The 22,382-nt window shown below is 32.9% G+C and overlaps 5 protein-coding genes across 7 annotated transcripts in view; 2 read left to right on the top strand and 3 right to left on the bottom strand.

Moving 5' to 3' along the window:
• Positions 1-2,499: 2,499 nt before the first annotated feature.
• On the bottom strand, positions 2,500-3,731 carry LOC111394946. Its single transcript, XM_023020986.1, has 3 exons — positions 3,566-3,731; positions 2,777-3,476; positions 2,500-2,679 (listed from the first exon to the last, which is right to left on the bottom strand). The coding sequence occupies exons 1-2, from the start codon at positions 3,617-3,619 to the stop codon at positions 3,168-3,170; spliced, it is 363 nt and encodes a 120-aa protein (XP_022876754.1). The 5' UTR covers positions 3,620-3,731; the 3' UTR covers positions 2,500-2,679; positions 2,777-3,167.
• A 2,324-nt stretch (positions 3,732-6,055) lies between these two features.
• On the top strand, positions 6,056-11,795 carry LOC111394561 (probable ribosome-binding factor A, chloroplastic). 3 transcript variants are annotated; one of them, XM_023020428.1, is made up of 4 exons: positions 6,056-6,550; positions 8,634-8,807; positions 10,656-10,764; positions 11,398-11,795. In XM_023020428.1, the coding sequence occupies exons 1-4, from the start codon at positions 6,200-6,202 to the stop codon at positions 11,418-11,420; spliced, it is 657 nt and encodes a 218-aa protein (XP_022876196.1). In that variant the 5' UTR covers positions 6,056-6,199; the 3' UTR covers positions 11,421-11,795. The 3 variants fall into 3 exon arrangements, 2 of the variants coding, with proteins under 2 accessions (XP_022876196.1, XP_022876194.1); XR_002702641.1 differs by having other exon boundaries at positions 6,058-6,550; positions 10,656-10,868; XM_023020426.1 differs by having other exon boundaries at positions 6,057-6,550; positions 10,656-11,795.
• A 90-nt stretch (positions 11,796-11,885) lies between these two features.
• On the bottom strand, positions 11,886-14,087 carry LOC111394562. The gene is made up of 3 exons (XM_023020429.1): positions 13,936-14,087; positions 13,806-13,871; positions 11,886-12,135 (listed from the first exon to the last, which is right to left on the bottom strand). Exons 1-3 carry the CDS (start codon positions 13,981-13,983, stop codon positions 12,088-12,090), a joined length of 162 nt encoding a protein of 53 aa, XP_022876197.1. The 5' UTR covers positions 13,984-14,087; the 3' UTR covers positions 11,886-12,087.
• Positions 14,088-17,135: 3,048 nt separating this feature from the next.
• Positions 17,136-19,308, top strand: LOC111394560 (amidophosphoribosyltransferase, chloroplastic-like). The gene has a single exon (XM_023020425.1). The coding sequence runs from the start codon at positions 17,254-17,256 to the stop codon at positions 19,003-19,005; it is 1,752 nt and encodes a 583-aa protein (XP_022876193.1). The 5' UTR covers positions 17,136-17,253; the 3' UTR covers positions 19,006-19,308.
• Positions 19,309-21,837: 2,529 nt separating this feature from the next.
• Positions 21,838-22,382, bottom strand: part of LOC111394212 — a 7,952-nt gene continuing 7,407 nt past the window's right edge. Inside the window, exon 2 of the mRNA XM_023019975.1 lies at positions 21,838-21,850. Coding sequence (XP_022875743.1) covers positions 21,838-21,850 — 13 coding nt within the window. The remainder of the gene's footprint in view (positions 21,851-22,382) is intronic.

Here is a 22,382-nt window from a genome sequence, read left to right as displayed (position 1 = left end):
TGGGTTTGAACTTGTTTCGGTAAAAATCTACACTAAAACGACATATTTGTCGTTTCTTCTCATATCAAACGACAATAATGTCGTTGTAGTGTCAAACTCATGAAATAACGTAACAATATTAATGTCGTTTTGGTTATTATTTGAACAATAACTCGTTCGAACTCGTAAGTTTCGTAATGAAACGATATAGATTACAATATTTCGTGAGTTTGACGCAACGATGATATCATTATCATTATACATGAAAAGAAATGACATCTGTATCGTTGTAGTTATGATTTTAACTGAAACGTTATGCATATCGTTACGTTATTTCACGGGTTTAACACTACAATGATATTATTGTCGTTTGATATGAGAGGAACGACATGTATGTCGTTCTAGTGAAGATTTTAACTAAAATGAGCTCGAACTCGTCATATTTGTACTAGAACGATATGAATGTCGTTACTTTATTTTGTGGGTTTAACACGACAACTACTTTATTATCATTTGATATGAGAAAAAACGACAAATATGTCGTTCTAGTTAAGATTTTTAATGAAAAGAGTTCGAACTCCTCATATATATACTAGAACGATATGAATATCGTTATGTTATTTTGTGGGTTTGACACTACAACGACATTATTGTCATTCAATATGAGAATAAACGACAAATACATCGTTCTAGTTAAAATTTTTGCTGAAATGAAGTCGAACTCGTCAAATTTGTACTAGAATGTTATGGATGTTGTTACGTTATGTAATGTGTTTAGAGATTGCAACAACATCATTATCATTTTGTAGAAAAGAAACGACATCTATGTCATCTAAGAACCTAAGATACAATGACTTTGATGACTCTATTGAAGAGAACGTGAAAGTCATTCAGGCTCGCGCCTAAGCCTACAAAATTGGAACACATTTGGACAGCTACTAAGAGATACTAAGAATAGCAAATTACAATTGGCGCGCGCCTTAGCTTATGCTGGGCGAGCTCCCGATTTGAAGAATGACTTCTATGTCGTCATGTAGAGTCATAACAACTTCTATGTCGTTACAGAAATAAGTTAAGCAGTGTGTATTTTATACTGAAACGATATCTAAATCGTTTTTTGCTACAGGAACAATTTCAATGTCATTACATTGTGCAATGTACTTCTTTTATTGGAACGACATCTATATCGTTTTGAGTTTCAGGAACGACCTCAATGTCATCTTAGAATGAGTACATTTTTGTACTAGAACGACATTAAATCCTTTATGTATCACAGGAACGACGAGTATATCGTTACATGAATATGCATAATATCACAACCTAACATGTATAATGTGTAGACTTGAAAGTAATGGAAGGCTATGAAAAATATTTACATTGAAATTATATTCATTATCCATGATCATTACACTTTAAAATGCACTAACTAATAGTTAGACAACATCATAAAAATATCGATATCATGAAAATAGCAACTACTCTAGCAAAAAGAAAAAAATAACTGTACAATTTTGCCAAGACATCATAATATAGCAAAACATAATCTACGGCTCGAAGTCCTAAGCCAACAACTATGCAGCTATTTCTTTCGCCATAGTAGTATGTAATCCGATCGAATTGCATGTACATCCATATTCACTTGCAAAAATTCTATATATTTTATAGCAAATACCCCGCAATCAGATTTACAAAAAAATTGTGTAGTTATTGTATTAATTTTCAACAGTTAATATTATAAAGTATTACCAATTACAAAATCAGTCAATCTTACCCATTTATTTGTTGGGGAACATATTTGACATTCACGAATTTGAACTTCTCTATGTTATATTTGTCTTCACTCGTGATAAGAGATTTTATCAACAACGGAATAACCACCTATGAGGCACAAAGTATACTTCCAACGCTACCCTACGAATGTGACCCTTTAAACTATAGAACGTATAAATTGTTCGTTCCTCCAAGTTGATTTGAACTATGAACCAATGGTTGTGGGTCCAGCAAAGAATATACAAATATCTGTAGTCCTTCCAAGGTTTTTCGAGCTCTGAAATAGCCCCTTTCACATAATTGATCAAACTCTTACTAAAATTGAACTCTTTACTAGGTTGCTACTAGCCATGTGCATTGACAACATATTGATAAAGTAAGTATCCAATATGCAACAATCTTGTCAAGATAGGTTGGAAAATTTGGAAGCCCTTCCTCATATCTGGTATAGGGCCTCGCTCATAATCTGCGAAGATAAACTAATTAATACAAACTGAAATCTTGTATAACATTATTGCAAAATTATTAAAGTTGGATAACTTACATTGCCAGTAATCCAACCATCTTCATTCAAAAGGTTCATCAATTTTTTTGTTTGAGCATCATAAAAGCACAAAGGTATAACTTCACTACGCATACAACAAAATTAATACAAAGTTATAGTTATATAATAATATCGTTACTTTAACACGTACTTGCAATTATATGTAATAATATACCCAAAAGATGCAGTTTTCATCCATTTGTAAAGAGCCTCAACCTTCATGGGGCCCACTTCTCGATAAGGATCATATAGATTGATATCCGACAACTTTCTCCTCTTTGTCAAGTCCGTAAAGGGAAAACACAATATACGTGCTTTTCTCTTTGGAAGATACCCTCGTCCTTTCGATGAATCACATTCTACCTCTTTGATTTGTACAATGTCACCTATACGTTCGGAGTACCGACAATTAGAAATCTATTTTTTTTTTTTTCATTTAGATGTAATAACATGAAACTGAACTTCAAATTATTTTTTACATACCTTAATCGAATTTCTTCGCATCCACTTCATGTTTCTCAGGCGTCACAAAATCAGCGATACCTTTCTCCATGTCATGATGCTCCTCCTAAACTATTGTTTCTTTTCCAACATCATCTTCGATCATTTTTTTTTCTTTTTCTTACTCTTCCATATCATTCTCAGATCCAATCTCAGGTTCCTTCTCTCCTCCATTCTTTCCTCTGACCTTCTCTTCGTGGTTAGGGTCCTCCGAGGCTCTTCTACCTTTCTTTCATCTGTAGACACGTCATCAAATCTAGCCTTCTTTTCCAACCCACCCTTCAATTCAGTTCTGGTACATAAGCTATGCTACTAACGGCACCATTAAATGCATTAGTCGCTGAATGGAATCGACCCACCATAACCAATATTACTAACCTGTCAACCATTTTCTCCACCCGATCAAGTCGAGTTGATATGACTGCTTGTCACCTTCCCTCAAGTTTTTCATTTCTATTCTAAATAAATCTACTATGTTCATCTCATGAGAAAATGGTGGTGGTTGAGATGCTCTAGAAGAGTGTTGGTGGAATGCATGATATGGCTCGACATCATGTTTAGCATTGTCTCTTTTGAAATAGCGTGAAGCACTCTCATCTTCTTCAACGATCAGTTTCAACTCTTTCCAATAGGTCTCCTCAAGTTCGGCTTCGGTGGGAATCAATGTAAAATTAACCTCCAACTGCAAATATTAAATCGTGCAAATCATTAGTCATTCACTAAGCTAATTCCACAATTTGTTCCCATTAAACTTAAAAAAGATAATTTTACCTCATTTGACTTCAACATGTTATCAATGGCAGTAGAAGCTAACATTTTCGGCATTTTTCAACTGACCATTCTTGGAATTACATCTGGATATTTCGTAGCGAACTTCATTTCCAAAGTTAGATTTGTTTCGAATGCCCAAATCTATTACAAAACAAACATTATTATCTCAAGACACAAATTGATATATAAAAGAATAATACAAGTCAATTGTATTGTTTGTTCATACCATTATAGCAACAGAAAGTCATGCAATGAATACCAACAACGTGACTCTCATTCGATATCCAAACTTTTCAATTTACCTCCCGTTTCACGTTTGAATTTATTGATCGTGTATTTAAAAGAAAATTTTCCCCATGGATACATCTCGAACCTGTCGAGATCATCCCCAAGTCTAGCCACCATAAATCGATATTGGTATTTTCCTCCGTGGCCCACAGGACGTATGCCAAGATACAATCAATCCCAACTTATACTTGTCACTCTTTCTTTTCTTGCAACTTACAAATGCATTGTAAGCATCTCCCTTCGTAATCTTCTCACCACTTTTCTTAAAATACTCTTTCACAATCTGACGCTCTGCCCCCCAAGGTTTTATCCACGTTGTTATCATCACCCGCATTTAAACCCGTAACTAAAACAAATTCTTCCAACCGAAATTTTGCTCGTTTCTCTCCTATTTTAAACTAAACTTCTTTGTTGTTGGTCTTTATCTTTCACAATAATAATTGATATATAACTTGCGAAGCCAACCTTATATCCTTCAACTTAAGGAGACATCCAAAGTAGATCTTACTAAGCTTGTTTTTGTAATTTATATCGAGCTTCTCATAAACATCTTGCACTATTTGCAATCTGCATCTTGTTGTAATTGTAGCGTCAACTCGAAAAATCTTCTCCATAGCACTACAAATTATAAAATATGTACAAATATTAGAACTGATGGTAGTAAAGCACATAATAACAAATATTAAAACTAGAAATATTAAAACATGTTACCTAGTTCTTCTAGTTTTTCTGTAGTAGAAGAAATGTTGCAGAATATGAAATTTAATAGTAGGTATTATCATTGCTAACAAGAAAGTATATTTTATTTGATATTCACTTATTAGTTGTTCTTAACTGAAGTGCTTTAGAGAACTTGTGTGTACAATTTACTATAAATTGTGCACGCGGTAGCTTCACAGTTAAATGTCTTCACCTTAGTATAGTAATTTGCTCATAAATTCAGCATTTTTCATTTTCTAAATCATTTAAACCTAACATAAAAAGTCATTTTTTTTATTTTAAACATTTGGTAAACTTTGTAGAAATTATTCGATCTTTCGTGGAAAAAATAAAAGAACTCAATGCATTTTGAAAGAGAATTAGAAGAGATGGCTTTAGACTTGAAGGAGAAGAGTTAAATGTCAAAGGAATAATCCATAACCCAAACAAGAATAAAAAACCAAAGAATGATGGAAACAAAAGAATCATTAATCCAAAACTCGTAAAAGAGTTCATGGACGATGCTGTTAAAGAATGATCTGTTCTACAAGCAAGGGCTGGAAACAAATCAAACTTTGAATTATCAAGACAAAATTGAAATTGAGAAGCTCAAACTTTTCATATGCAAGAAAGAAATAGTTAGCTTTAGGGCAAATCACATATATCAAAAAAGAAATAAAAGCAGCTTTATTAAAAGGCAATAAATATTCAAAAATACTAATTTTAGCAAAATTTACGAAATTTACTTACTTATAGACAGATTCTCTATTGTATGGATGAAAACTAGACTTTTGCCAAAAAAATGTAACATAGGATGAAAAATCAAATTTAATGAAGCACATAAACAACCAAAAGAAGAAATGTAGCAAAATGAAATACGTCTTGCAAAAGTTCACCTTAAATAGATATGGAAAAGGGTGTTGAAGGCAGTGGCGGCGACGATTCAATGGTTGCAAAAAATTTACAGCCTTTTAACCCTTTTTCTCCTTCTGACACTCGTAACGCCGCCTTCAAATCCACAGGTAATTCATTTCCTTTATTTTTGCTATGTCTATAGCAAAATGTGATTTTGCTTTTTGGTGTCAACCTAGGTGGGAATGGGATGGCCGCAAGCGGTGGGTTTCCTTTGAAGGGGAAGAGGTGGGAAAGGTTTTCACGTGTAAGTTGAAATGAAAACAAAGAAAATCCCCAATTCTTCTTCTTCAATTCCATTTTACAATATAAGGGTAAAAGGATTCTTTTGATAGTTTTAAATAATTAAAATTTCTTTTGTTTTTCCAATTCCGATCAAAGGCCTTCTAAACAAATTTTTTTGAGTGGTGGCCATTCCAATTCAGTTCCCAATCTTTTTGTTTTATTTAGATACAATGGTATATTCATCTTTTCACAATATTTTATTGAGAAATTGAATGAAAATGATAATTTTTACAATGAGATGTTAAAATAGAGATAAAAATACAAAAATAATAATAATAATAATAATAATAATAATAAATAAAAATGCAACTTTGAGATGTTTTGTAGAGTGAACTCTCCATTCAGAATTTCTGAACATAAACAGATACATTTCCCAAAATACCCTCATTCAAAGAAATGGATAAATCTTCCCTCAGCTAAAATACCCGACGCTGGAGAAAGAATCCTGTAATGTCACACCTTCTAATCCACAATCCAATAATCGCAAAATCATGTTCAAATTCAACCTCCAAAAGATCTACACCGACTATTTCCCCATTCGCGTTTACACCTGTCCTGCACCGGCCGCAGCGTATTATTGTCCCAAACACATGCAATGGGAAGAACAGTGTAATCAAATGTATGGCGAACCCTAGGAGGGTGAAAATGGTGGCGAAGCAAATTAGGAGAGAGCTTTCTGATATGTTACTCACTGATAAGGTTTTGCAATATGCATTTTTGACCGAAGCTGCTTTGGGCGCGGATAGATATCTGTCGTCGCTTACTACTATCGCTGATGTTGAAGTTTCTGCGGATTTGCAGGTTAGATTTGTAATATGAAATTTTTTAGATGCTAATTTTAGTTATGTCTTTGATTATTAGCTAGCTTGCACGGAAACCGGGAAGACCATACCGTGGAAAATTGGTTTTTTGAGTTCTGGAAATGTTTCCTGGAGCTTTCGATAAGTTTTGGTTCCCGAAACATGGCCAGAAAGGAAATGCTAACATTTTAGAAGTTGCGTGCAACCTAGATTATTAGTACTATCGTGTGGTTAGGTTTTGATACATTTATGTTAATATTTAGAAGGCTTCGGTGATTTTGTTGCCATTTGTAGAATTATGGAGGCAAATGATTGAATGTTCGATTGCAGAAGACTTGGCTTTGAGGGAGACGAGTTGAGTTCTAAGTATTTTATTAGAAGTGTAGTGTAGTGTAGTGTAGTGTAGTGTAGAAAATAAAAGTCATTTCCAACATATTTCTAGTAATCTACCATCTCACTGATATGTATTATATTGAATACATAGTATTATGTTCTTATATTAACGGTAAATTCTTAATCTGGAGGCGAAGGGAATCTAACTCTTCTAATAGTGAGTGTGTTAGGCAAGAGGCCTATGAAGTGCTTTTACTATAAGGTCTTTGGTCCGTGAGATATTTATGATACTACATGAGGTGATTAAGAGCATGTATGGGAAGTGTTTATAAATGGTTTAAATTATAAATAGATAAATATGACTAGTGGATAAGCAAGTGGCAATTGTGAATCCTTTGAAATGTATTGATAAAAGGTGACTTGATGTTCATATGCAGATGATAAACATGAGGGAAACATAGGCTAAGTGGGAAAGAAGTACTTGCATGCTAAAGGCACTTCCAATATCAGAATCTTCATAGCAAGATATATTGTTTTTAAGATGTAATTTTCATTGTCCTGGAATAGATCAAATATTATTTGGATCTTACGTGGGAAAAAATTTGTGTGGGAATTGAAGACAAAATTCTGATTCTAAGGCATGAATAATGCACTATCCTCAAGGTTTTACCTTATCCCACTCAGAGGTTGATGATTGTTTAAAGGCAAATAATACTGATCATTCAAAAAAAATCACCAGAAATATATAGGCTCTCTTGTGTATGCTCTGTCACGAATTTGGATATCTCAGCGTCAATGAAAAGTGGGAAGATGGAGAATTTGATGTGTCCCAAACTGCGGCAGAACCTTTTTATAATACCCGATGTGTAACTACTTTAAGTCATCTGCCTGTTAAAGCAAATTTGAATTTAAACAAATTATTATATTAAACCCCGTTTCAAGAGAAGTATCTATTTCAAATATAACAGGAATAAAGAAGTATCTATCTTCAGTATTCAAGAGAAGAATAGTGAAGTAGGTACAATATTTGACATCAAAGTAAAGAAACATAGCGTACATTGTGGCTGGCATTATAATATATGGCACACTAAGAGCACAAAACACGTTGCGTTGTGGGATGTGCATGTGCATTTTATCAAATTTATGTTTGCAATACTTTTTGTTTACATATGCGAGTGACAATATAATTCTTTTATTTTGTTTTGAATTTACCTTTTTTTTACGTATGCTGTCAATGATGACCATCTTATAGGAGTTAAATGTAATTTTTTACCATAAGTTTTAAGTTGACACTCTTCAACATCATAATTGAAGGGTTTTGCCAGTCTCAGGACACATCAAAATATCCACCTGTCCATCTTTCTTCTTCATATGGAAATATCCAAATGCACATTCATTGAGATTGTGTCAAGTGATCTCTTGATTTCCTGGCAATATTCTAGTAATTTTATTGTTTTCCTGGGATGATTTTCCTTCAATAATCCATGGGCAAGTTCTCTAAAAGTAGGGATTTCGTGCCTTGAAATCAAAATTTATTTCCGATTCCTTTCCCACACATTGTCAACATAATGTCTTTTCATTTCATTGGAGATATCAAGGGATTAGCACTGTAGTGTCCCTGTAAGAAGGTTCTTTATGCCTTACATATATATATATGAAATTGAAGGGAAGTTGCATAGAATAGAACTTCTTTATGTTGTTGTAGTATTTGTATCAAAATTCATTCATCTTTTTGTCATTGCCCTTTGTAGGTTGTGAAAGTATATGTATCTGTTTTTGGCGATGAAAGAGGGAAAGAAGTAGCAATGGCTGGGTTGAAGTCAAAAACAAAATATGTTCGGAGTTTGCTGGGGAAACGTATGAAATTGCGGCTCACTCCTGAGATTCGTTTCATAGAAGATGATTCTCTAGAACGAGGAAGCAGGGTCAGAATTTATCTAAAGTTACTTTCATGTTTCATATGCTATACTTCTCTTGGTGCCACTGTGTTACTTAAAGCAGCTTTATCTTGCAATTCCTTTCATGGTCTTTCTTCAAATTTAACTTCTCTCCTCTGGTTACACAATTTGAATGATCTACATTTGTCTTGATTTAACTGGCTAAATTACATTTCTTATTGGGCTTTAAGAGTGAGAAATTGTGCTGACACAATATTATATGATCAGGGTTCTTCATTAATCTATTTTTAAAATGACAGCATGTTGATGCCCATAGCTAAGACTGGCTGCAAAGGCATTTTGCATTTCTGTACAAATGAGTTTTCTTCTTTTATCAAATGGGTTCTGACAATAATTTACACTTCTCTGGCATGATTCTGAAAGATCTCTGAAGCTGGTACTAGGTTATGTGCAAAATCTGAAGTGCTTTTTGTGTCCTCAGAGTATTGAATGAAGAAAAGATCCGTATCAAGTCAGATCTACTTCTATTACATTTTAGATTATAGATTTTGTTAAGGGACGTGGAGGTGGAGGTGAATATATCACTAAGATACAGGGGTGGAGCTAGAAGAAAATAATTTTGGGGGCTAATTTCATAAAATTTTAATTGTGAGGGTAAATTTTGAAAATTATAAGGACTGTTTTGAATCTCTTGAAAAAAACCTTGGGCAAAATAATAACATATTTGAGATTTATTGTGGGGCACTGCCCCCATTGTGAATCCGCCCCTGCTATGATATCTACAGAGTCATCAGCAACTATGATCAAAGTACTAACAGTTTGATTGTTGTATACGTTTGACATTATCTGTTTCTAGAAACCTATAGAGACTTTATCTTCAAAAATTCATCAGTTTTTGCTTCGCCCTCATATCTTTCCCGTGCTTTGATTTTTAGTTTTTCATATTTTCTCAGATGTTATACTGTCTTGTCAATATCTGAAATACAAACTTACACTCAATGTGTCCACTGTGATTGCTAGATTTTCCAAGAAAACTAGAGACTGCTAACCGTTATTGTTTATCATTTTTGTTGCTCCATCATCCTCTCTTTTCCTTGTTTTGAAATTTTGAATTTCTCATACTTGAGCAGATTCACGTATTGTCTCATTCATGAAGTTCATATTTTTCTCCGTTTGTTGTAAAAGCAAATTTTCATTTGCAATATCTCATGTTTTATTTCGGTGTTCCTGGCAAATATAATTAAGCCTCCGTTTGGAAAGAATTTATAAATGGTTTAAATTATAATAGAATTAGAAATTATTGGTGGACAAGTAGATTATATTAATGGATCCATTGGAATGTGTGGTTCAAAAATGAAGTTTGACAAATATATAGACTTGCCAAATGGAGGCTAAGAAGTTTTATGCTGTTATATTGACGATCACTAACTTAGGCAGTTTACATTTATTCAAGCTTTCTCTTCTCTCTCTATCTGCTACACCCACGTACAGTTTCCAGGTGCTTTGAGATTGTCTCTTACTTTGGATTCTGAAAATATCGATGGACTTAATCTCAACCTTGCCTACCTAATACATGTTCTTACTCGTCATCCTTCTCTCCAAGAACCAAAGATTTTGCAAGCTGATTGACATCACACTTTGCTTGATTAACCCATGTGGCTTGTAAATAAACTTCTGCAACCGTCGAAATAATCTTGCACCGAGAATTTACTTGTAACTGTATTTTGAAAAAGCCAACACCTTGGGAAATTTTTATTTAATTAGCTTCTTGTGTAGCATCCAAATTAAATCAGAATCTAGGGGAACGTTTCTTTTCCTTCACTATATGCAGGCCCTGTTTTCTCATATTAACTATATAATAACATACCTTCTCAGGTACATGCAATTTTAGATAGAATAAGGGATGAAAATGATAAGATAGCTCCAGAAGGTCAATCCAAGGATCTGCAGGATTCATCTGCTCGAAGCAACGATGAGTGGGAAGGTGATGACCCTGACCATGAAGGCATCATTTATGTAAAGTAGTTTTGCGTAGATTCTCAGAGTTAGTATGAGTCTGAGATCAAGCATGGGTTTGCTTGTTCACAGGTTAGTCATTTACACATACAAGTTCAGATATAATGGCAAGAGCCTTATTTCATGTTTGTTAGCGGATACATATTTTCATTCCATCACGGTTACGGTCATGTCCTAGTCACTTTGTTAGTAGAAAGTAGGATTAGATCTGGGAATACTTCAGTATTTTCAAAGTAGCGACTATATGCATGAAAGTAAACTCCTATGTTCTTGGGATTGAGAAAGGTTATTGTTTGGGAAGGGAGAGAAAAATTGATGAGGCCTTATTTTTCAGAATGATGAAAAGACGCCTTATGTCAAAATCCCATTATACCATTCTTCCCTATCTCACCTCCCTGTTTTTGTTATCCACCCCTCCCCCATCTGCATAAACTCAGGAGCATAACGAGGATTCTGAGCTCACTTCTCTGTCTCGGTGGTATTCTAAAATGATATCAATGACATGAACTCCAAATGAGATGGACTCCTTCCTGCATGCTAGTGATATTTAAACGCGTTGGCAATCCTTTGGTGGTTTAATGCTTTGATAGCGTGCTTGCAGGGTCGAAGCTTATCATCATTTGATACTATGCCTTCCAACCTGCTTGCGAGATGCAGATTTATCAGAATTCACGTCATATTTGATCCATCCGCAATGGGCATGAAGAAATGTTAGAATAAAGATAGAAGCCAAAAAACTTTGTAAAATGCTCTCTCTCTCTCTCTCTCTCTCTCTCTCTCTCTCTCCCTCCCTCCCTCCCCAAATAGTTACTATCTAGAATCCCTGGAAATAGGTATAATTCATTCAACATCAGTAACATATGTTCCAAGTCTTTTAATGCTATGATAGGCCCCAAAAGGTTTGATTCATCACGGATTGACAAATATTCTTTTATTAACATTGTCAATATAATGAGAAAGCAGCCTTGCTACAGTTTGCTATTAAGTTTGACATTGTTGTGATGTGGGAGCTTTTTATACAGTGATTTTAACAAAATTTTAAACAATAAATGGTACAAATTTTGACACACCTTGGAATGTCAAGCTTGATGGACACAAAAAGTGTACTTTAATTCATGAGAAAATTGACTCAAAGGCACAAGGATAAAATGCTGATTGGTGTCATAATTCTCAACAAAATTGGAGTTACAAATAGAAAATTATGGTCCTGTGCACCAGGCCAGAAGGAAACGCCAATTTTTTTTTCATTTATTATTTCTATCAGACAAGAAAAACATCATAATTTACTTTTTCAATGATGAGTTTTGGCTTCAGCTTTCTTATGAGACTTGGCCTTAGCCTGTAAAAATGACAAAAAATGGTGACGGGTAAGTATGGTCTCCACCATAACATACAAATATCAGCACACAACTAGTTTATAAAGATACGTAAAGGGAAATGAAACTATCTTCAAATATTTGTCTTCAATCGCAAAATACAAGCCATATAAAATCAAATTGCGTTAATACTATTCTGTAAATGAAAAATGAACCAACATCTCTATCAACAGATGCAAACACAAAAAAGCATCATAGTTGTCTTCCTCAAACCAGGTAATGATACCGTAATGTGGGGCGAAGATGACTATTGAAAATAGAGATCCAGGCAAGAGGAATGAGCATTTAAACTTTTTTTTTCCCCCAAAATTTCTTCCGAAGAAAAGAAACAAATGAGAAGCAAAATGATTGAATACGGATTCCAACATCGACATGAAAATGGTCTAGTGAGTACCTTTTAAAAGAGTCTCTTTGCTTATGGAAGTTTAAAATTCTGAGATTGTTTCGTATGATATGAAGAAATAGTGAAACATTTTAAACATGTGCAGTTATTAGTTCATTTATTAAAAATTTTAAACATGTACGGATGTCACATGGCTAAGCATTTTGCAACATTGACAAAAATACATGTAATTATAATCAGAAAGCAACCAACATAATGCTTTGATATAAACGATACACTGTACATACTCATGAACACATTACAAATTGTATGATAAGGGTGTCAAATGACATTATTAGCACTATGCTCATATCTAGCTTTTGAGTCACTATACAATAGTGGTTTTGAAAATGCTTTTTCGAAACAGTTGCAGCATATTAAAAAATGTAGGGATCAAATAGTGACCAAAATATTAATATCAATACATAGCAATTAATTCATAAAAGTAATAACATGACACCAAAAGGAGGTTGTTGCCCCCTCTATGCTAGTTGGAATAAGCTCGTAGATTGAGTCTTGAAGATGAGGTTCTTCTGCAGTCCTCAAGTGGAGAGAAATTTCTATACTTATATTTATCAGGCTTATCAATAAGGTTAAAACAAAAACTATCCTATATGCAGAAGAGGTTAGAATTGAATACTAATTTACCCTGATTGATTTAGATTTTACTTACTAGCATTGCATATTATTCCTTGGTTATTTGAATTTGCATCACTTTTCTAATTGAGCCTTTGTGGCATTTTTTGACCATCTAATTGTAACTCACATCCCTCCCTTTACAAATAGGGTTTTAAAGGGTGAATTCTACCCCAAGGGGAATGTGAAGAAGTGGTTGATACACGTTTGGTAGTGATGCAGGATAGGATTGAACAAAAATGGGGAAGTTAAATTCTTGTTCATATAGTGTCCAATATTGTTGATCACGGCCTACCGAGAGCCTAGATTACCTTTGCAAATTACAAGCTGATTTATCTACTCCTGCTTAATTCAACCAAAAATAGAACAAATTTTCAAAATATTTAATTCTATTATCATTTCTAGACAGAATAATTCAACCCTTACAGGCTAGATCTACAAATCACCAACACCTTCCGTCCTAAGTAAACCTCAAAAACACCAATCAAAGATCTAGAATACAAAATCAAAAATCTCAAAACGCGAAAAACAATTTCATCTCCATTTCCCCAATAAAAAAATAAAAAAGTGAAAAAGGGAAAAAGAAATCAATCGAATTAGAACGAGAGAAATTACCTTAAGAATCTTAAGCTTCATGTTTCCGTAAACAAGTCCGAATGAAAAGGCGGACACCCGAGCCACCTGCAATAAATTGAACATTAAAAAATAATAATAATAATAATATATATATATATAAATGAGATACCAAAGCGAGGGTGCTGGTGCCAGAGTAGGGTCCAGGAGGAGGTGCCATGGTTGAGAGTTGACAGAAATGTTGAGAAAATCTCAGCCTTCAATTTGTTCTGCTAAAACCTCAGTGATCATTCTGTAGCCCTAATTTTATGTGTGTTTGGTTTGGGGTTCTGTTTGGGAGGAGGAATTGCATGATTAGTTCTTTACTTATAAATATATATCCTATTAGTCCTTTATTTTATGTCTTCTCACAATTTGGCACAGTTTCACTTTGGTCCATATATTTACTAAAAGTCTTTTTTTTCCCCCTTTATCAATTATAAAAAGGAATGGTCACTAAACTTAGGCCCATATTTCTTATTAGTCACTAAAGTTTAAAATGTTAAATTTTGATCACTGAACTTAGTTCTATGTGCTCAATTGCTCATCGAAATTTAAAATATCGAGTTTTGACAATTGAATTTTGAAAAATACAATACGTTACTCTCTAATATAGCTGCTAAATTTTGAAAAATATCGAGTTTCAGTGAGTAATGTGTAACTTTTTTCAAAATTTAGTAGTCAAAACTTAACATTTTAAACTTCAATGAATAATCGAAAACATAGACCTAAATTCAGTGATCAAAACTTGAGATTTTAAATTTTAGTAATCAATCAAAGACATAAACCTAAGTCTAATGATCATTCGAACAATTAACTCAGCACACATCAAAAAGTTGGCCTGTGCCACTTCACATTTTAACAAATACTTGAACAGAAACTATTGCTAGAAGCCTACAACAAATGGGGGTGGACAACATTTGGAGTCGAGATTAAGTTGCTACAAACTATACATATTAAGAACAAATACAAAAATGTCTTTTTTTTTTCTTTTTTTCTTTTTTTTTAGTTGGAGTAATCTAATTCTCGTTGTATATGGAAAATCAAGAGAGGGATTGCTAGCAAAGTCAAATGATTCTAAATTACTTGTTTCCCAAAAAAAAAAAAAAAAAATGAAGAGTGCATATATTTTAGGTATTTTTATATATACAAGGTGTCAATTAAGGTACATTTTGAAAATAAGGGTTGTGCTACTTGCACAGAACAAAGCCTATACAGGTCCACACACATGGGGTCCACCTCCCGTGTGAGATGCCCTGAGGACCTGTGCAGGAGCCCTTTTCCTTGAAAGAAAGGCTTCATTTGTACAAGCGTTTCAACGTTCACCTTATGTTTCCTAAAATCTACATCTTAATCATGTTCTCAACATTATTTTCTTTCTTGTCTTATATCACAATCATATAACAACCCCATTCCCTCCCGTCCTCTTATTTGAATTCAACACTTGGTGGTTTCTTGTCGCGTTTTTCGTGACAAATATAATGTTAAATATGACGATTGCATTTAATATTATATTTGTTGTTACGATTTTTTCACACTTTACTGGTGGTATTGTGGAGCTAATTTTGCCCAAATTTAACTTTGGTGGATTGTGATGCTGACTTGCTCAATATTCTTAGTGCATGAACATGACCTTTTTATGCCATGAGTTGTCCAACCGATATACACTTTGACATATTATGTTATTGTGTCTTGCATACAACTTATTATTTTTATACAAGAGCAATACATAAAATAATTGTTAAAATATCTCGTTTCAATTTTACGTATTAAATATATTATGAACGACACGTATCACTCCTACCTTCATGATAGGAGACTTTGGTCCATGTATATGTCATCTAGTTCCCTTGGCACCAAATAGTTGGGAGCTCATTGTCGTAGACAAAAGGCAACTAGTGACTTGAAAGAGGATGATTCTTATCTTTTATATTTATTGGTTGCAAGTGAGAAAGTGCACTAGAATCTCTCTATTGTCAACTATATATATTCCACTCCACACCCACCAACTATCAATGTACTTTTCTACGGTTCACTACTCCCCCGCCAAGTTATTACTTATTATTGTCATATATTCCGTATAAATAAAAATAAACTAATATGACTCGGGCTCTGTTTGTTATCCTTTAAAAAAATAAATTGTTTGTTACAGTAACATTTTCAATCGCACATTATCGAAAAATTACTATTCAAAACTCTATATTTTCTCCCAAAATGGGAGACAAACAAGCTCTCAATAATCATTAAAATAATGTCTTGTTTAATCATACAAGTCAAATGACGTTAAACAAGTAAAAACTAGTTATAATTTATCCACTATATTATTCATCATGCACACGAAAAATAACTTTTGTTGCATCGTTAATGTTTTAACTGTTTTAATAATAATAATAATAATGACTTAAGGATTAACTTGTTATTTGAGATAATAAAACTATAGAAAATTAATGCCTTAAATAGAAAAACGACAACTATCGGTAGTGAGCAAATATAAATAGCATTATTCTTTCAAAGTACTGAAATCGTAAACACTTGTGTACACTTGTAAGGAAACAATATCTAACATGCACTTGTCTAAAATGAATTTGATGTCAATGATGAGATTTGGGTCTATACATTAAGACCGTAATAACTAAAAGAGTTTGTTTGTGAAAGAAAAAGACCTTCATAACAAGAAGTACCGTACCAAAAGTTAAAAATATCAAATAAATTAATAATAATCATGAATATGTGATTAAAGTGAAGTTTAACTATTTCCCAAACATATTTACTAAAATAATTTAACGAGAATATCATTGAGCCGTGCTACTTGTACGGGAAAAATTTATCAAGCTTTATACAGGAGGCACTTGACATTTTTTCATTGAATTTGGTAAAAAATAAATGAATAAATACAATTGTACAGGCTCATCCAACACAACATGCATACATGTCCATCACATGAAAAAAAAGAAAAAAAAATTACTTCCAAGCTATTCTCAATTAAAATTTTAATGAATTTTATAGGATTATAAATTCTAATGAATTTTGTGAATTTGAATAGATTCTTAGAAATTCCATAAGAATCTGATTAAATATAGTGAAATTTCGAATATTTGCTTATATGTATTTTTAAGTTTGAAATTTATTCAAATCTTTTAAAATTCTTCTATTAATAAATTTTTTATAAATCCACTAATTATTGAAAATATCTATATTTTAAAGAATTTCATTAAAATCTAATAAAATTTCAATTAAAGACACCTAAATTTAAAATAATTTTTAAAACCTATCATAATTTCTATTGAGGACGGCCCATCGAATAAAACGTAATTTATTTGAAGCGCATAGACACTACGCAGTCTACGCCACAAGTAGCATTTAAAGGTACCAGAACTAAGCCTCGTACCTTGGCTATTCGTAGCTTTGACTTGGAGCCAAATTTTGCCCACTCTCCTCTTCCTCTCACCACATGGCGGCCACAGCCACCTCCACCCCCACCGTTAAGCCCCCAGTCTTCTTCAGTTCCACCACCAGACTCTGTTCTCTGTCCCCAACATCTCATGATTTCAACAAACTCCTATCCAATCTCCTAAAAACCATCCCAAAGCCCCTCCAAATAACCTACTCCAAGAACCCACTCTCAGACGTCATCAGAGAAACAACAAAAAATTCCGATAACAATTCCCTCAATTTCAATGATGATGACGATAAACCCCGCGAAGAGTGTGGAGTGGTTGGGATTTACGGTGACCCAGAGGCATCCCGGCTTTGCTATTTGGCCCTCCACGCGCTCCAGCATCGCGGTCAGGAGGGCGCCGGAATTGTCTCCGTTCACGATAACGTGCTTCAGTCGGTCACCGGCGTCGGACTTGTATCGGATGTTTTCAGTGAATCGAAAATGGATAAGTTGCCAGGGGATATGGCCATAGGACACGTAAGGTACTCCACTGCTGGATCATCTATGCTTAAAAATGTACAACCTTTCGTTGCGGCTTACAGGTTTGGTTCTGTGGGCGTTGCCCACAATGGGAATTTGGTGAATTACCAGGCGTTGAGGGCGGAATTGGAAGAAAATGGTTCAATTTTCAATACAAGTTCGGATACAGAAGTGGTTCTTCATTTGATTGCAATATCAAAGGCGAGGCCATTTTTATTGAGGATTGTTGAGGCTTGTGAGAAACTTGAAGGCGCTTATTCCATGGTGTTTTTGACAGAGGATAAGCTCGTTGCGGTTCGGGATCCTTTCGGTTTTAGGCCATTGGTTATGGGTAGGAGGAGCAATGGGGCTGTAGTTTTCGCTTCGGAAACTTGTGCATTGGATTTGATCGAGGCTACGTATGAGAGGGAGGTTTATCCGGGTGAGGTTCTTGTGGTGGATAAAGAAGGGGTCCAATCTCTTTGTTTGATGCCTCATCTTGAGCCTAAATCGTGTATTTTCGAGCATATATACTTTGCATTGCCGAATTCCATAGTTTTTGGGAGACCAGTGTATGAGTCGAGGCGTGCTTTTGGCGAAATCTTGGCCATGGAGTCTCCGGTGGATTGTGATGTTGTGATTGCTGTGCCTGATTCAGGAGTTGTGGCTGCATTAGGTTATGCTGCAAAAGCAGGGGTAGCATTTCAGCTAGGATTGATTAGGTCACACTATGTAGGGAGAACATTCATCGAGCCATCGCAGAAGATTAGGGATTTTGGAGTGAAGTTAAAGCTTTCTCCGGTGAGGGCTGTGTTGGAGGGAAAACGAGTGGTGGTGGTGGATGATTCGATTGTTAGGGGAACCACTGCGTCCAAGATTGTTAGATTGATAAAGGAAGCCGGAGCGAAGGAAGTCCATATGAGAATCGCAAGCCCTCCAATCATAGGTTCTTGTTACTATGGTGTGGATACGCCTAGTGCTGAGGAATTAATTTCGAGTAGGATGAGTGTGGAAGAGATCAGGGAGTTCATTGGCTCGGATTCGCTTGCTTTTCTGCGATTCGATAGCTTGAAGAATCTATTGGGCGATGATTCGCCAAACTTTTGTTATGCTTGCTTTTCCGGGAAGTATCCGATCGAGCCAAAGGGTAAAGTGAAAAGGGTTGGTGATTTTCTTGATGATGGATTGAGTGGTAGTTTGGAGTCTATAGATGGAGGATGGATTCAAGGAACTAGGGATCAAAAAGGTGTGGGGGATAGAACCCTAAATTGGAAAGAGGAAATCAATTCCTCCCAAGTAATTTGATGAAACAATGATTGGGGAATTGATCTTACTACAGTATATTGAAATCTATTGTTGAAAGTTAAGGTATGGGAGGCAAGTTGCAGCTCCTACAGCAGTTTTGGTTATGCATTCATGTATTTTCTTGTCTCTCTGGTTTTTTTGTAACAGTTGTACTACCTACACAGGCCATTTGTCTATGCAAATGAGCTTTTTTTCTTTTTGTAATGGTAAAACTGATCAAACATTGGGCTCTGTTTGTAACCTGCATTGTACATGTTCGCCAACTCTTGACGGGAATGGTATATCGTAGCTTGGTTTGGTGCATCTACAATATTATATTACTAGTCTGCGTCTCGTGCGTTGTACGAATTTTGTATTTATTTTAGTTTTATTAGCGTAGAATTTATAGATTGTACAAAAAGTATTTGGAAATAAGAAATGTTTGTTTGATTCTCATCTTTTGATCGACTGTATATTTTATGTCACGATAATTTATTTTTATTCTTATAAATAAGTATAATGAATGTTGTGATTGTATATATGTCGATGATAATTTATTTTGAATTATTTATTGTATTTTTTTGTTTAATATAGATGAAGATATTTTTTTTATTTGATATTGCAAATAAGTTGTAAATTGAATTTTGTAAAATGCTTTTCTTTAACAACTTCAATTCGAGAGGCTATACTTGTAGTTCAAAAATAACACATACAATTGTAAATTGAAAGAGAATATCCACATACAAAAATATTTAAATAGCAAACTCAGGTTCACACGTAAAATAACTTGAAGTGACACTTATTGGATGGCCAACTCCCTTGTTGGTGTAAGAATTAGAACCCCAATAGCAGGTCTATTCTTCGGACGATACAGCAGTCACTCCAAAGTTGGTAGGGCAAAAGAGTTTGAAAAAAAAAATTTAATAAATTTTATTCGAAAGAGAAAAGAATTAAAAAGAAATTTAAATAAACTGATAAAAGAAAAACCAATTATTTATAAAGTAAAATTTTCAATTTTAATTAAATAATATTTATATATTCTTCATTTAATTTTCATAACTTTATTTTATTTTTTACTTCTAAATAATTTTAAACGAATTTTTTTACTTATATAAGTAATTTTTACATATATTAGAAATATTTTTTGTTAATATGTTTATTTTTAAATTTTTTTTTTACTAAAAGTGATTTTTGAAAAATTAAGTTTTATTTGGAAGAGAAAATAATTAAAAAGAAAAAAATAATTGATTTTTTTTAAGAAGAAAACGCATTTGTTAACACATACGTTTAATTTCCATTTAACTATTTTCTACATTTATTTAGATCATTCGATATCTCTACGATATAGTTATCAAAATGAGTTTCGAGAGAATGTAAAACATTTATCAATTCGACTATCGTACAATCGTCGATGAATTTTTAAAGTTAGCTTGTTATTGAAAATTTTAAAATAGTAATAAAATAATTGATTTTTTTAAGAAAAAATAACTTATGCGTATTTTTTAACACATACGTTTAGTGTCCGTTTAACTATTTTTGATATCTATTTAGATCATTCGATATCTCTACGATATAGTTCTCAAAATGTGTTTCGAGATAATGTAAAGCATTTATCGATTCGACTATCGTACAATTGTCGATGAATTTTTAAATTTAGCTAGTTATCGAAAATTTCAAAATATAGTTTGAAAATGCCTATTTGGATGTCCCATAACATTTGCTATGATTGACCGTTTCACGCACCGTTAACGACGTGCCATACTATGTCGCGAGTACTTCAAAAAATATTAAGAATGTAATATTTCAACTTTGTTTGATATCCTGTAATGAACTTGAAAATGAACACAAAAATATAAGTAAAAATAAAAAAATAAAAAATCATTTCTTCTCGTGTGGTCTCCGTGCACTGAGACCTTGGTCTCCTTGCAAGGTCTCCGTGTAAGGAATCCTCTTTTTTTTTTCTTCTTTTTTAAATAAAAGCTAATATCTCTTTATACTATATAAACTAACTATAATGATATATATATATATATAATTTTTTTTAATTTTTAATTTTTTTACAACTTGAAGCAAACTTTTTATTATGTAAAGAAATATACTTAAAACTTTGAATTAATATTTAATCTAAAGTAATATTTAGAAAAATTTAATTTAAAAAATTGAATATTACTAAAAATATTACTATAAAATTAAATATTGTCTGAAATTATTATATATATCCAACTACGATGATAGCAACATTTATGATTTGTACAATCGTCGACGAATTTTTAAAGTTAGCTTATTATCGAAAATTTCGAAATAGTAATAAAATAATTGATTTTTTTAAGAAAAACGACTTATGCGTATTTTTTAACACATACGTTTAATGTCCGTTTAACTATTTTTTATTTTTTTTAAATATTTGTGTTGTTTACATTATAAAATTTTTTTTCAATTTAAAATTCTTTTCTCTTAATAATTCCAAACAGAAACTTAGATTTGAGAAAAAAAAATTGTGTAGTTTTACGTTATAAATAATAGTTTTTTCAATTTAGAATTCTTTTTAAATTTTTTCTTCAAATTTTTTTATTATTAATCAGTATTTTTTAATAGTTTGAAATAAAATTTAATTTTCTAGTAATAATTCAATAAATAAAATGATGAAAAAAAACATATTCACTCCGTGCATGGAGAAAAAAATTTCCGTCATACCACATAATTTTTTTGAGTAAAATGATGCATTGAGAAAATTGTAGCAAAAAAAAAGAATAAATAGTAATAAAATAATTGATTTTTTAAGAAAAATGACCTATACGCATTTTTAACGCATACGTTTAATCTTCGTTTAACTATTTTCGATATTTATTTAGATCATCTGATATCTCTACAATATAGTTCTCAAATGAGTTTCGAGAGAATGTAAAACATTTATCAATTCGACTATCGTACAATCGTCGACGAATTTTTAAAGTTAGCTTGGTATCGAAAATTTCAAAATAATAATAAAATAATTGATTTTTTTAATAAAAACGACTTATGCATATTTTTTAACACATACGTTTAATGTCCGTTAAACTATTTTCGATATCTATTTAGATCATTCGATATCTCTACGATATAGCTCTCAAAATGAGTTTCGAGATAATGTAAAATATTTATCGATTCGACTATCGTACAATCTTCGATAAATTTTTAAAGTTAACTTGTTATCGAAAATTTTAAAATATAGTTTGAAAATGCCTACTTTGATGTCCCAAAATATTTGCTACGATTGACCGTTTCACGCACCGTTAACGACGTACAATACTATACCGCGAGTACTTCAAAACGATATTAAGAATATAATATTTTGACTTCGTTTGATATCCCATAATGAGCCTGAAAATGAACACAAAAATATAAGTAAAAAAAAAAAA

This window comes from Olea europaea, chromosome 5 (assembly GCF_002742605.1).
Source record: "Olea europaea var. sylvestris chromosome 5, O_europaea_v1, whole genome shotgun sequence".
NCBI lineage: Eukaryota > Viridiplantae > Streptophyta > Magnoliopsida > Lamiales > Oleaceae > Olea > Olea europaea.
This window is presented reverse-complemented; position numbering and strand designations above follow the sequence as displayed.

What these genes read in the sequence shown, in the direction of transcription:
- LOC111394946 (XM_023020986.1), bottom strand. Translation starts at nt 3,619, where the DNA reads ATGCCGAAAATGTTAGCTTCTACTGCCATTGATAACATGTTGAAGTCA. An exon ending in ACATGTTGAAGTCAAATGAG is followed by an intron (nt 3,477 to 3,565) that starts GTAAAATTATCT and finishes TAATATTTGCAG; the next exon opens with TTGGAGGTTAATTTTACATT.
- LOC111394561 (XM_023020426.1), top strand. Translation starts at nt 6,200, where the DNA reads ATGTCACACCTTCTAATCCACAATCCAATAATCGCAAAATCATGTTCA. An exon ending in AAGTTTCTGCGGATTTGCAG is followed by an intron (nt 6,551 to 8,633) that starts GTTAGATTTGTA and finishes TGCCCTTTGTAG; the next exon opens with GTTGTGAAAGTATATGTATC. An exon ending in CTCTAGAACGAGGAAGCAGG is followed by an intron (nt 8,808 to 10,655) that starts GTCAGAATTTAT and finishes ATACCTTCTCAG; the next exon opens with GTACATGCAATTTTAGATAG.
- LOC111394562 (XM_023020429.1), bottom strand. Translation starts at nt 13,983, where the DNA reads ATGGCACCTCCTCCTGGACCCTACTCTGGCACCAGCACCCTCGCTTTG. An exon ending in GCACCAGCACCCTCGCTTTG is followed by an intron (nt 13,872 to 13,935) that starts GTATCTCATTTA and finishes AATTTATTGCAG; the next exon opens with GTGGCTCGGGTGTCCGCCTT. An exon ending in TGAAGCTTAAGATTCTTAAG is followed by an intron (nt 12,136 to 13,805) that starts GTAATTTCTCTC and finishes TCATTTTTACAG; the next exon opens with GCTAAGGCCAAGTCTCATAA.
- LOC111394560 (XM_023020425.1), top strand. Translation starts at nt 17,254, where the DNA reads ATGGCGGCCACAGCCACCTCCACCCCCACCGTTAAGCCCCCAGTCTTC.